Genomic DNA, 12,739 nt, shown 5'->3' with positions numbered 1-12,739 from the left:
GACTTTAGGAAATTTCTGTCTTCTCTTGTCTCCTTTCGTGCTATGACTTGATTCCAATTGGTATCTAGTGATTCAAATTGGTATCTAACCTCCTTCACTCTCCTATCCGCAGATGGTTAATACTAGATTCAACGGCGTCAGGCCCGTAGCTCCCGTCAATACTCTAGCTGAGGAATCTGCAGCGAGAGGTCGCGGTCGAGGCAGGGGCAGAGGAAAAGCTAGGGGTAAAGACCGAGGAAGAGTGGCGCCAGCTAGAGATGGGGTACCGATCGAAAATGTTCCCCAAAATGAGGCCCCTCCTGTGCATCATGAAGAGATAGAAGAGGATATTGAGGTTGAAAATGTTGAGGAGGTTGGACAAGAGGAAGAAGTGTAGGTTGAGACTACCATTGTTCCTCCAATAGACCCAGTGTTAGCTCGATAGATCATATCATTCCTGAAAGAGTTGGTTGGTCCTGGAGTGCTTCCTTCTACTCAAGCAACTCAAGCTCCTACTAATCCCCCTATTGCTAGCACTGCGCCCAAGGTGGGTGGGACTGGAGGTAATGATGTTTTTTTCCGTCAACTTCAAGGTGAGGCTAAGCAGTGGTGGAGAGCTTACATGGAATGCAGATCTTCAATTTTACCTCCACTTACTTGGACCCAATTTCATGTTATGTTTCTAGAAAAATATGTGCCTAGGACTTTGAGAGATCGCAAGAAGGATGAGTTTATGGCGTTTGAGCAAGGTGGGATGTCTGTGGTTGCTTATGAGGCCAAGTTTCATGCTTTGTCTAGATATGCTACTTAATTGGTGACTACTAATGAAGAGAGGATCCGTTTATTTATTTATTAGGGGACTAAACTCTGAGTTGCAGGTATTATCTGTTCATATGACCTCTGCAGGGAAGAGCTTTAATGAGGTAATAGACTTTGTGAAGAAAGTGGAGGGAGTGAGGCGAGACGGTCAGGCTAAGACATTGGCTAAAAGGGCCAAGAATTCAGGCAACTTTCAAGGTTCTTATTCCAGAGGTTCAGGGAGGCCAACGCTACTTGGGAACTCCACCTCATAATTTGATTCAGGATAGCCAGGGAGTCGCACCTTTAGCGGGCAACAGGCCATTCTTTGATCGTACATGTTACAATTGTGGTGAACCTGGGCATATGAGGAGAGATTGTACCCACCCACATGTGTTAGATTCCGCGCAGCAGCAGTCTAGAGCAGTGGTACCCGTGGGGAATGGTAATAATGGTCGAGGACGTCCACAAGGTGGGCGATGAGGTAATCAATGAGGCCGTGGAGGTAGAGGAAATGGTAATACAGGCAGGGGTAACGTGCAACCAGGCAGGGAAGTGTCTTGTTAAGATAATAGGGCTCAGTGTTATGCCTTTCCGGGAAAGAATGAGGCAGATACGTCTGATGCGGTGATCACATGTACTATTCTTGTCTGTGATCGGATGGCTAATGTGTTATTTGATTCGGGTTCTACTTATTCCTATGTATCCGTGCGATTTACCTCAGAATTTGCTATGATTTGTGATATACTTGATGTCCCTATCCATGTTTCTACCCAGTTGGAGAGTCAATCATAGTCACCCATGTCTAAAGTATACATCTAACGTATCCGCCCTTTTGTCCTTTTGTTCTATCGGGGGGACATGATTCCTTTGCTATTTTCGGGGAATGAGCTCCCACCTTTTTTTTTATAATGATCATCTTGCGATTTCGATGAAGAGTCTAAGTTGAGCTCTCCAACTAGTGTTTGCTTCGAGCTTTATGCCAATGGAATCACATCGCACACTCTCCTCCAATCTTATGTATCACGTGCCCTTTCTAAATTTTGCTATGTGTACAACGTATTAATCCCCAACACATAAACACCATATTATCTTTATTAAATTTTAAAAATAAGAGGTGCTTATAATAATTATTGGAATAAGCAAATATTTAATTTTACCTTAAAATTCAATTTTTATTTACTTGAAATGTGTTGTGAACTTTATTCCAGTTTATAAAGTTTAAAGCATTTACTTACGGCAGTAGAAAGGAGCATGCTTCACAAATCATGTAATTGGAATAAGGATAAGAGTTTCTTTTTATGAATTAATGGTTACACGAACACTATATACAAACAATAAACTTAAAGAAAAAAACATCCTAAAGGAGAAAGAAATTGGATTTTCCATCACTACACAAATAAAAGTTATGACACAAGAAAAAACAAATCCTCCAATACCCCCCCACCCCACCCTACCCCCACTACTTTCTAACACCCACATATATCAATTGAAAGTACAAAAAACCACTTAAGTGAAAAAGAAAGTACATAGAATAGATTGATCAAAAGAGTAAAAAAAGTTATCTTTTTATAAGGAAGAAAGAAGGGAACAAAGAGTGGACGTATCAAGTTAGTATTATTAATATAATAAAAATGAAGCATGGAAGAAACCATTAGTTTCTTCTCTTCTTCTTCCTTCCGTTATACTAATATTTCATAGAGGTCCAAAACATGTTCTTCTCCGCCGTCTTAGAAGGACAAAACCAAGTGGTGACAAATCAAGAAAAAGTCCAATTTTTTTTATTTGTACATACACACACACAAAAATATTCATTCACTCATCATTATTACTACTACTACTACTAAAACTTCAGAAACCCTATTTATTTCACTTTGTACTTCTTCTTAGTATATAAATAGAAGTTAGGAGTATCTTTATTTCTCACAACACTTTAGTCCAAAAAAAAAATTTGTCATTGTTATTAGTCATAATATTTTTTCTATGTCGTTGTCACCATCACCACCATCATCTTTAGGAGGAGGAGAAGGACCTTCTTCTTCTAGGAGAGGTAGACGTGCTGGAAATGATGTTTGGCCTGAGCCATTTGTGGAGGATTTGGCTTTGTTAGTTGCTATTGATGCTTCACATACTGTTGGCCGTTTGGCTGCTGCTCAAGCCCTAGCTCTTATTTTTCAGGTAAGGGACCTTTTTTTTTAATCAAATTAATAATTGTTAGGAGTTGCTTGTATGATAAGTATTCGTCACTCTCATTTTCAATTCTAAAGTTGTGTGTTTGAGTCATAAAAGATGAAATTGCTGTAATCATTTTTACATAATTATATTATTTGTGTAAATGATAATAGGGGGTTTAATTTGTAGGATATCTTTGACCAATTATAGTTTACATTACATAACAAGAATATGTGGATTTGCATTAAAGATTATCTGAAAAAGTGAAGAAATGGTTGATGGATAAAGGAAAATTTTGCAAGTACTTGATGATGTAACTATGTTAAAATAGCTAGGCATGTAGCCTGCAGGATGTAAAGATTTGAGCATCATCAAAACTACAATTAAGTCTGAGGAAGGTTGTACTTGTGGATCAGAATTTGAATTTATTTTCTTTAATTTAATTCTTTGTTGGTAGTTCTTGATGATGAAATTAATTACTAGTTCTGTTTTTGTGTTTGTTGAAAGGAATATAGAGTAATGCAGCCATCATTTTCATTCTTTAGGTTATCCATATTTAGCATATAGTCATAAGGAAAAAAGGGTTCTTTTGGTTTCAGTTGAAGTTCATTTCCTTTTTATTGCATGATCCTTTTCAAACTCTAGTAAGTACTGCCAACAGAATGTGTATATTTAGTTAGAGATGTAGGCAATTGACAAACCCTTTTTTTCACTATTTGATTTCATTATTTCACTTATCTTTTTTTAGACTTTTACTTTTTTTCTTTACTTTTCCAACATGTTTGGTTTAATATGATTTAGGTAAACCATATAGAGAGAGAAAAAATAGGGGTTTTTTCCCCTTTATTTATGGCTTATTTTCATTTTTTATAATCCTTTGGGTAACTATTTTATGTTTTCTGGTTCCCCCACATTCAGGAAAAAGTTGCAGCTAAAAGGACAACAAAAACAATATCACACAGTATCTGAATATGTACTAATCTAGATTGAAGTCTCATATATGGAGTCTTTTTGTCTTCCCTAGAAGTAGCTCATTTCTTTATTTATTCAATTAAAATGTAAGGGGTGGTGAGACCGTTATTAATTTAGAATTCAATAATTTAAATGGACTAAAATTCTAAACGCCTAGTTTACCATTAGTGAGTCTTTTGATTTAGCTTCTTGGTTGGTTAAATTAGATGGCAATGGTCAAACAAATATGAAGAAGTTGCAAGTGGCAAAATGAGTATAAAGATTCGTTGTTTCTAACGAGAAAAGCCATAAGGCCACCTTTCTTGGAAATGAAAGAAAGAAAAGAAAGAATAGGGGTCATGTGGTGTCTTGTATAAAGAATAATAATCTCAGAATCCATGTTTCGTTGAAGATATTAGGTAATTCTTGAATTATTTATCTCACTATTTATACATTAGTGATATGATTAATTATTTCATATACATATAGGAATAACTCATCATGGTCAAGATAATTAATCTCTACCCCAATAATATTGAAAAGCAAAATTTATATCGTCAATGCAATGTTTGTATGTTTATATTCGTGTATGTTGTGGACCACAAGAAAACCAGTTCAATTTTTGTATCTATGTGTTTGGATTTTGTTCAAGTCAATCTCTTTTTCTTCTGTCAGTGTTGACCCTTCAAGACTGCTTTTGTCCCTTCTCTATTCTCCTTATTTATTGCTCTAAAAAAAATACTTTGGCTTGGGAAATCACGTCTTTCCAACTAGAACTAATAAATTTGTGTCAATCAAAATGCCAACAACACAATGGTAATCGGAGAATTCTAGTAGCTCAATTAATTTATTCATCTAGTTCGTGAGAGTCCAACTCCTCACCTTGTATTAATTTGAAAGAAAGAGAGAGTAATTAAATATGTGATTGAAGGATGTTACTGTATGTTAACAGTAGCTTGTGTTAGTAAGCCTGGAGAGGGGTGTTGTTAAAAGGAGAGAAATGTCAGTACTTTTTTTGTTGCTTCACCTGATGAAATCTAGCTTCTACCCTAAGACTGACTACCATGTTTACCTCTACTCTGCCCCCTACTTCCTGACTCCTTTCTGACTCCCCTCTCTCCCACAAACTTCTTCTACAATTAGGTTTTTCTAAGTTTTCAACTTTTTCCTAATTTGCTTCTTAATTAACTACTTTTTTACAAGTGATAATCCAATGACATAGCTACAAAATGTATGTATTGGCCTCTAATTTACAACTCTTCAATTTTGGAATTGACACTAATTCTGTATGAGGGTAGAAGGTTAATAGGTATTAGGTATTGTTCTGATTTTCGACGGGTTTATACGCTATAATCTTATAGGGCTCGTTTGGTGTGAGGGATTAGAAATAACAGTGATGGGATAAAAAAATTTTATGTTGTTTGGTTGTCATGTTTGAGATAACTTATTCCACCATTTATATCATAGTGATAGGATAAGTTATCCCATGATAGCTAACCCCATGATGACTTATCCTGGGATAACTTGTTTCCAACCAGACGATCCCATAGTGTCTTGCTTTTGATTTTCATCATTTCTTGTTGTTGATTATGTTTAGGTTATTGTTACTGTTTTCTTATTAGTTGCTTTGTTTATTCCATTATCGTTTTTCCTTTTCAATACCTACTTTGATATGTTGTGTACTTGAGTTGAGGGTTTTTGAAAGCAGTTTTTTTTTTTTAAACTTCACGAGGTATATATATGATCTGCGTTGCGTATATTCTATTCTCTTTAGACTCCATTTGTGAAATTTAGATTTTGTATAAGACACTAAATAGTAAGGATGAGCATCACTTAATATTAAGTTTTGTTATTTCTACATGACTTTGGTTGTTGCATACTCCTAAATGAGTAAAAGATATGGTGTTGCTCAATATTAACTTTGTAATGGCTACTAAATTCAGGTTTGTTCAACATGGCAAGCAGTGTCACACTCAGATATGCTCTGGCAAAACCTAACAAGGCGTATATGGAACCGCCACGAGCTTCTCAGGCAAACATGGAGGGAGGAGTACATATATTGGCATCAAACAGCCAATAATTTCCTTCACCATAGATACACTTATAACACCCTCCATTTCGTGCCTGAAAACAATGTGGATGGTGATGATGACGATGATGACAACAACAACAATAACAACAACAACGACAGTCTCTTCTGTCGTCGTTTAGCCTTGTCTGATCATCATCTAGCAGCCGGTTTTTCTAACGGCTCAGTTCAATTATTTTTCCTACCTAGGAGGCTACATTTGTCAACATACCACCCTCATCATCGCGATCGTCTAGGCCGATTCTCTAGGGCTGTTTCTGGGATTATTTTATCTGATGTTCAACTTGTGTTTGCTTCTCTAGATGGTGATATTCATGTTGTGGTCATTGGTGATGCTGCACCACCTAGAAGGGCTCATTTAGGTGATGTAGTGAATGATGGTGCTTTGGTGGATTTTACTGGCTCTGACCAATGGTGGGTTGGACTCTATGCAGGTAATTTTATTATTTCCATAAATTGTCTAAGCGTGTTGTTGTGTTAAAAGTTGATTTTTATACTTTTGATGAAAAAACAGTAATTTGCGTGTGGATAATGAGAAAGAAAAGATGCTTAAATTAATGTTTTGATTATTGAATATTCTAGGTAAGGCTTGTTAATTTGTAGTTTCTTGATTTGTGTGCTGACATTTTTCATTTTTTTCTTTTGATGAAAGGTCAAAATTCTTTACCAAGTGAACAATTTAATTTATGTGGTACCTTTTATTATAACATAAAATGTGACAATAGGCACATCAGAAAGTAAAGTGGACGTTTAATCATGTGTCATTGTGTAATTTGGAAAAAAAAGGTAGGTTTTTGCTGTCAAAGTGAATGATATTTGAAAGTTGAAGTTGTGTTTGGAATTATTTTTGACGTTTTGTGATTAATTTGGAATGAAAAAAGTGAACACATTTTTGTTGATCTTAAAAATTCTATAACTTAAACTTCAAGTTGAATTCTGAAACTTTATGGCACTCTGGAAAGACCGGCCCATCATACTAAAGCAACTCGAGAAGAACGATTAGGCGTATATTCTATACTTTCTACAATGTCTATAGACAAAGTGCTTCGTTTCAGATCAATTCTTTGTTGTGAACAAGTTTTAGTTACAATACATTCGTTTAAAGCTGATGCATTTGCATTTTTTCAGGTGTTCCAGGGAGGGCATTTCACATATGGAATAGGGAGACAGAAGAACTAGTCTTTGTTGGTGGTGAATTAACAGATCCAGAAGCGTTAATGGGTTGGCACCTACTAACCGAATTAACCGAAATAGTCGGTCGAATCCGAGTAACAACCCAAGAGACAGCCGTGGCATGTACAAGCCTTCAGCTCATGGTAATTGACTTACAAAACCAAGGCATAATAATAAGAGCACAACCTTCTCGAAGAGGGATCATCGTTGCATCATTCGATGCCTATAACGAGACACTAGTGGCTGTTGACACTCGAGGCATGGCCAGCGTGCGTAGGGCGGATAATTTGGAGGAAAGATCAAGGTTTAATGTTAGAGGTGCTAACCAAAGAGGAGTTGTTGGATGCATAAATGGAGGATATGGATTTATGTGGCTAGGGAATGTTGTTAGGGTATGGGATATTGAAAATGGAAACTATCTATATAGTTTTGGGGAGAGAATAGGTGATGTTAATGCTATAATTGCTGATGAAAGGTATGTGGTAGCTTGTTCAAGTGATGCTACTATACATTTGTGGGACTTTGGTGCTCAATAGTAGTATTGGAGGTTTTTTTGTTTTTGTTTTTTTTGTGGTATTATTCTTGGTGGGAATTTAAGGTATTTAGGTAGAGTAGAGGTAACATGGATGAATAGAAAAGGAACAGAAAACAAACAAAATTGTGAGGGGGGATGAATATATTCTGTTTGTACCAAGAATCTACCAATCATATGGTTTTTTTGTGCAATGTAGTATCTTTTACTTTCTCTAGTTTGTTGTTACCAAGTTTTACTGTGCTTTTGTCATCCCTTCAGTTAGACCTAAGTTTATTTGAGAGTTTTAATTACTTTTGAAATTTTATTTCCATTCCCTTCAATTTGAATATAACAAGTTCAAGTGGTTGAAGTAGTTATGACAGAAATTACTAACTTCTAACTTTATTAGTGCAAAGTAACTTTGTGCTATGACTTTTTTAATTAAAATTGATACTACTTTATAGTTTTTGAGATGATTTCATAGAATTGAGGCAAAAAGGGCCAAATCAAGATTGAGCCATGCCCTAGCTATATATTCAACAATCATCTCATTCACTTTGCCACAAATTGAAAAACAACAACATTTTGTATAACTATGTTGATTAGGGTGAGTATACTTGCATGGCTCAGTCTTGATTAGGCCTCCAATCTTGTTGGTTTTGAGAAAACCCATTCTGATTAGGGCTGTTTCGGCCTGAATTAGGCTTCAGTTTTATCATGAAATTATGCTACTCGTTAGGTACTAGGTAAACATGTAATATGTATTTAAAATACACCATTATAGTTTGAAATAATTACAATTTGTAGTTATAGTTAGGATTTTGTTTGCTATTTGCTCTCTCCTCTCCCTCTCTCTCCTCCTTCTCTATCATCTCTCCCTCGTGTCTCTCCTCTCCGTGTCCACTTTCTCTCTCAATAGAAATACAAATTATAACAAGTAATTATACAAATTCAAATGATAAGCATCAACTATATATAGATTCTCTTTAGTGATATAAAATACAAATAGACATGTATTTGTTGATACAAATAATGACAATCGATCAATTATACAAATACAAATGTTGAACTTGAGACAACATTGGTACAATTGTATTCGGATGCAAATTGTATTTGTCAATACAATTGATACAACATTGATACAAATGATAACAAATGTTGAACTTGAAACAACATTGATATAATTGTATATAATTTATTCATTGATACAAATTGTATTCGTTAATACTATTGTATTCATTGATACATATACATACTAATTACACAAATACAATTATCGAACATATATATATAAATACAATTCGTCTCTCTCCTCTCTCTGCCCCTATCTCTTTCGCTCACTTCTCTCCCCCCTCTAACGTGTAACTACGAATTGTAATTAGCAAACTATAGCTATTTTTGCCTCACTATGTTTCAAGTTTTTGCTATTTTTGAGAATTCCTCCCTCCCCAAAGCGTGTCGTGATTTTTTTGTGCCTTTTAAAATACGATCTTTTCTTTTTTACTTGTAGAACAAATACACTTCTTCCCTCTACACCTTAGATGTGTTTAAACAGATCTTCATATGATCAACTGTCTCTCAATATTTAATTTCTTTTCTTTTTATTTATTTATTAATTTTTCTTTCTTCTTTCTATTTTCTCAACTTTTATTTATTTCTTCTTTTTTGTAAAAAAAAATCTCCTTTTTTATTTTTTCTTTTCTTTCTTTCTTCTTTTTTAAAAAAATATTTTTCTTTTCGTTTTAACTCTTATTATTTTTTACAAATGTGTTATAGCCAAAAATCACAATAGACTCGCTGATGTAATGCTCTGTAGCTGCTGGTATCTCCTCGTCCAAACACTGCAGTGGCGGTGTAGCCACATACCATAAAAGTGGTCAATTAAACATCGTTTATCAAGAAATTATATTATCTATATAAAAAAAAATTACTATATCAAATATGCAAATTATCTTTCATTCAAAAATATTAATTCTTGAACATCCTAGCTTTAATGAAATTTCTGATTTCTCTATTGAAACACGGTATTGGGGAAGAACAATCTCATCACCATCAACTGGCAATATCTATATGCTCGCATCACCAACCTGCTCATTATCATTTTGAGTGTCCTCCTCCTCGATGTGTCGAGTCCTTTTGGTTGGGTCAAAATTTTATATATGTATATCAATAAATAAAGGTCTCATATTTGATGAAAATTTATTTATATGTGTCATAATTGTGTCATTAATTGAGGGGAAAATTTGATCTTATATGAGAAAGAAGGATATTTTTTGAGTAATTTTTAGGGAAAAAGATCTAAAATATATCTAAACTTTGAATGAAGTTGATGTAACAATCCTAAATTTTGAGCAGGACCTATTATCCTTGCACTATTTAATAGTTATTTTAAAAATATATAAGTGTCTAGCTGGACAATTGTTATTATTTTTAATGATGCAATATTTATGATGTCCATGTGGGCACTTATATATCTTTAAAATACACTATTAAATAATGGAGGGGTAATAGGTCTTGTCCAAAGTTTGGGATTGTTACAACAATTTCGGTCAAAGTTTGTATATATTTCAAACCCTTTTCCCTAATTTTTAGTATGTTGAGAATATTTTATATTGGCCAAACACATAAACAACCTCTCAAACTTGCCCTCATTTTTCATTTTGACACTCCAACTTAGCCTTGTTCCATTTAAACCCTTAAACTCCATTTTTTCTGTACCATTTAAACACTAATACTATTATGATTTTTTATTTATTCATGTTCTTCAATTGCAATTTCTTCTTTTAAAAAATAGACGTGTGTCTGTTAATTTTCATTAAAAAAATTAAACATTCGCGAACGAACATAAATTTTTTCAAACAATAATATTATTTTTTGAGATTTCTCTGTATTTTTGCATGAAAGTAAATTGATAAAAGTTTTTTTATTTTCTTTCTTAAACATTCAATTAAATTAAATAACACTACTTTTTTTTTTTTCCTTATCATATAGGCTATCTAAATTTAACGCAAACACTCACTTTTTATTTTTAATATAAATCAATACAAATAAAAAACTTATCTTCAATACGAGTAAAAAAGACTCGTGTTCATTGCTAATAACACTACTAAAAAATGTTAAAACTCGACTGACTTTGTTAAATTGTCGGTGATTTTTAAGAAAGAAAACCAACACAATTTCGCCGGTTATTTTTCACACAAAAATACATAAAACTCTTAAAAGATTTTTTTAAAAAAGATTTTTTTTTTTTAAAACTAAAATTAACTGACACATGTCGGATTTTAAAATAAGAAAGTTTGCAATTGAAGAATATATATAAAATAAAGAAAATCATAAAAATAGTATTTCGTGTTAAAAATGGTACATAAAAAAATGAAGTTTAAGGGTTAAAATGGAACAAGGCTAAGATAAAGTGCCAAAATAAAAAATGCGGACAAGTTAAAAGGGGTTGTATATGTGTTTGGCCTTTTATATTCAATAAATAGAAAAGGTAAATTTATTTCAATAGGTTGATGAAGAACATTTTCGAACCATCATTGTTAACTTAAAAAAAATCTTTTTATCCTTTGTTTTAAAAATATTTTCATGTTACAAATTTATCTTTATTTGATCCGAAATTCCAAATGACCCTTGAAAAGTGACTCAACATGTATTTTCTCTCCTTTACACTCTCATCATTAAGACATTCAAAATTTCAAAAGAATGAATGTATTATTATGAAATAGTTAATTTAAAATATAAATTTGACTAGTTTAATGTTTAAGTTTTTATTGCTGAACTTGTTGAACTTTTAAAATATAGATCCAATATTGATTCTTATTGAATGGTGTGTGTATATATATAATTAATACTTTTAATATACACATTTTATTTAATTATATATAAGAAATTAAATTACATTGCTAAATTTTTAAAGGAATTTTCATTAAAACGGACTTGAAGAAAAGATTAAAGAAAATAAATATATAAATATTTATTTAAACACCAAAAATAATACCAATAATCATCTGTTTATATTATATTTCGAAGGTGAATTAATACATCTATATTTACACATAATTTTTTATAAAATACATACTGCTTCAAGAAGCTATTCTAGGATTTTATGGGATCCTAGTACTCTTCTAAATAATTTTGAATTGGTATAAAAAAAAAGAAATAATATTTTAAATTAAGTTAACACATGTCAAATAATAATTGGTGCATGTTAAACGATAACAAAAGTTCTACAAGTTATTTAATAAAAATGTGGCCAGAATTTGACCAGAAACGTATAAAGACTATACTAATCTTTTAGTTTAAAATAAAGGAAAAATATATTAAAGTATTTATTATTTCATAAAATTACAATTCAATTAGAACACACATTCTTAGGCTTAGAATATGAAAAGTCGCATTGGGACACTACTTTTTCTTCATTCCAACTCATACGGCGCATTCTTATTCTTACGTAGCATTAGTACTGCTAAGGGAATCCTTTACTTTATGTATCTAATGGAAATTCTAGAATTTGATTTAATGCCAAATTCTGTATGTATAATTAATTAATACATTAAATATTTTTTGTAATATGACTCAATTTTAAATACACTCTTTATATTTCAAACTTAAACATTTACAATTTATGTACTATAAGAAATATACACTTACACCTCCGAAATTATATGGGTTTTGAATAAAATAAATAAAATGTTATAAAGCAGCAAAAATAGTAATATAAAATTCTAGGGACTATGAAAATTATTTTGGTTTTTTACTTCATACTCTTATTCCTGATCTTATTATTTGATTTCATAGTATAAATTGAGAACACTTGCATAAAGAACAAAGGCGTCCGATCACTTTTTATCCCCTATATTATATTGATTTGATAAATTGTGAATCATTACTTATATTTGTTACTAAAATGATCTCCAATTAACTAATGTTTTTTAATTATTATGTTCAAATAAAATTAAAATTATAATAATTTTTAGATGCAATTTATAAAATATTGGGATAACGATAACTCAAAGCACATTAAACCTGGTAAATGTTGATATTCATAGAAATCATGTGTATAG

General features: G+C 32.4%; 1 protein-coding gene across 1 annotated transcript; it reads left to right on the top strand.

Moving 5' to 3' along the window:
* The first annotated feature begins 2,760 nt into the window (after nucleotides 1-2,760).
* Nucleotides 2,761-7,846, top strand: LOC102601338 (transcriptional regulator STERILE APETALA-like). The gene is made up of 3 exons (XM_006342231.2): nucleotides 2,761-2,955; nucleotides 5,844-6,423; nucleotides 7,118-7,846. The coding sequence occupies exons 1-3, from the start codon at nucleotides 2,761-2,763 to the stop codon at nucleotides 7,696-7,698; spliced, it is 1,356 nt and encodes a 451-aa protein (XP_006342293.1). The 3' UTR covers nucleotides 7,699-7,846.
* Nucleotides 7,847-12,739: the final 4,893 nt, after the last annotated feature.

Source organism: Solanum tuberosum, unplaced genomic scaffold (assembly GCF_000226075.1).
Source record: "Solanum tuberosum cultivar DM 1-3 516 R44 unplaced genomic scaffold, SolTub_3.0 scf00033, whole genome shotgun sequence".
NCBI lineage: Eukaryota > Viridiplantae > Streptophyta > Magnoliopsida > Solanales > Solanaceae > Solanum > Solanum tuberosum.
The sequence above is the reverse complement of the archived record's forward strand: the minus strand, read 5'-3'. Positions and strand labels throughout refer to the sequence as shown.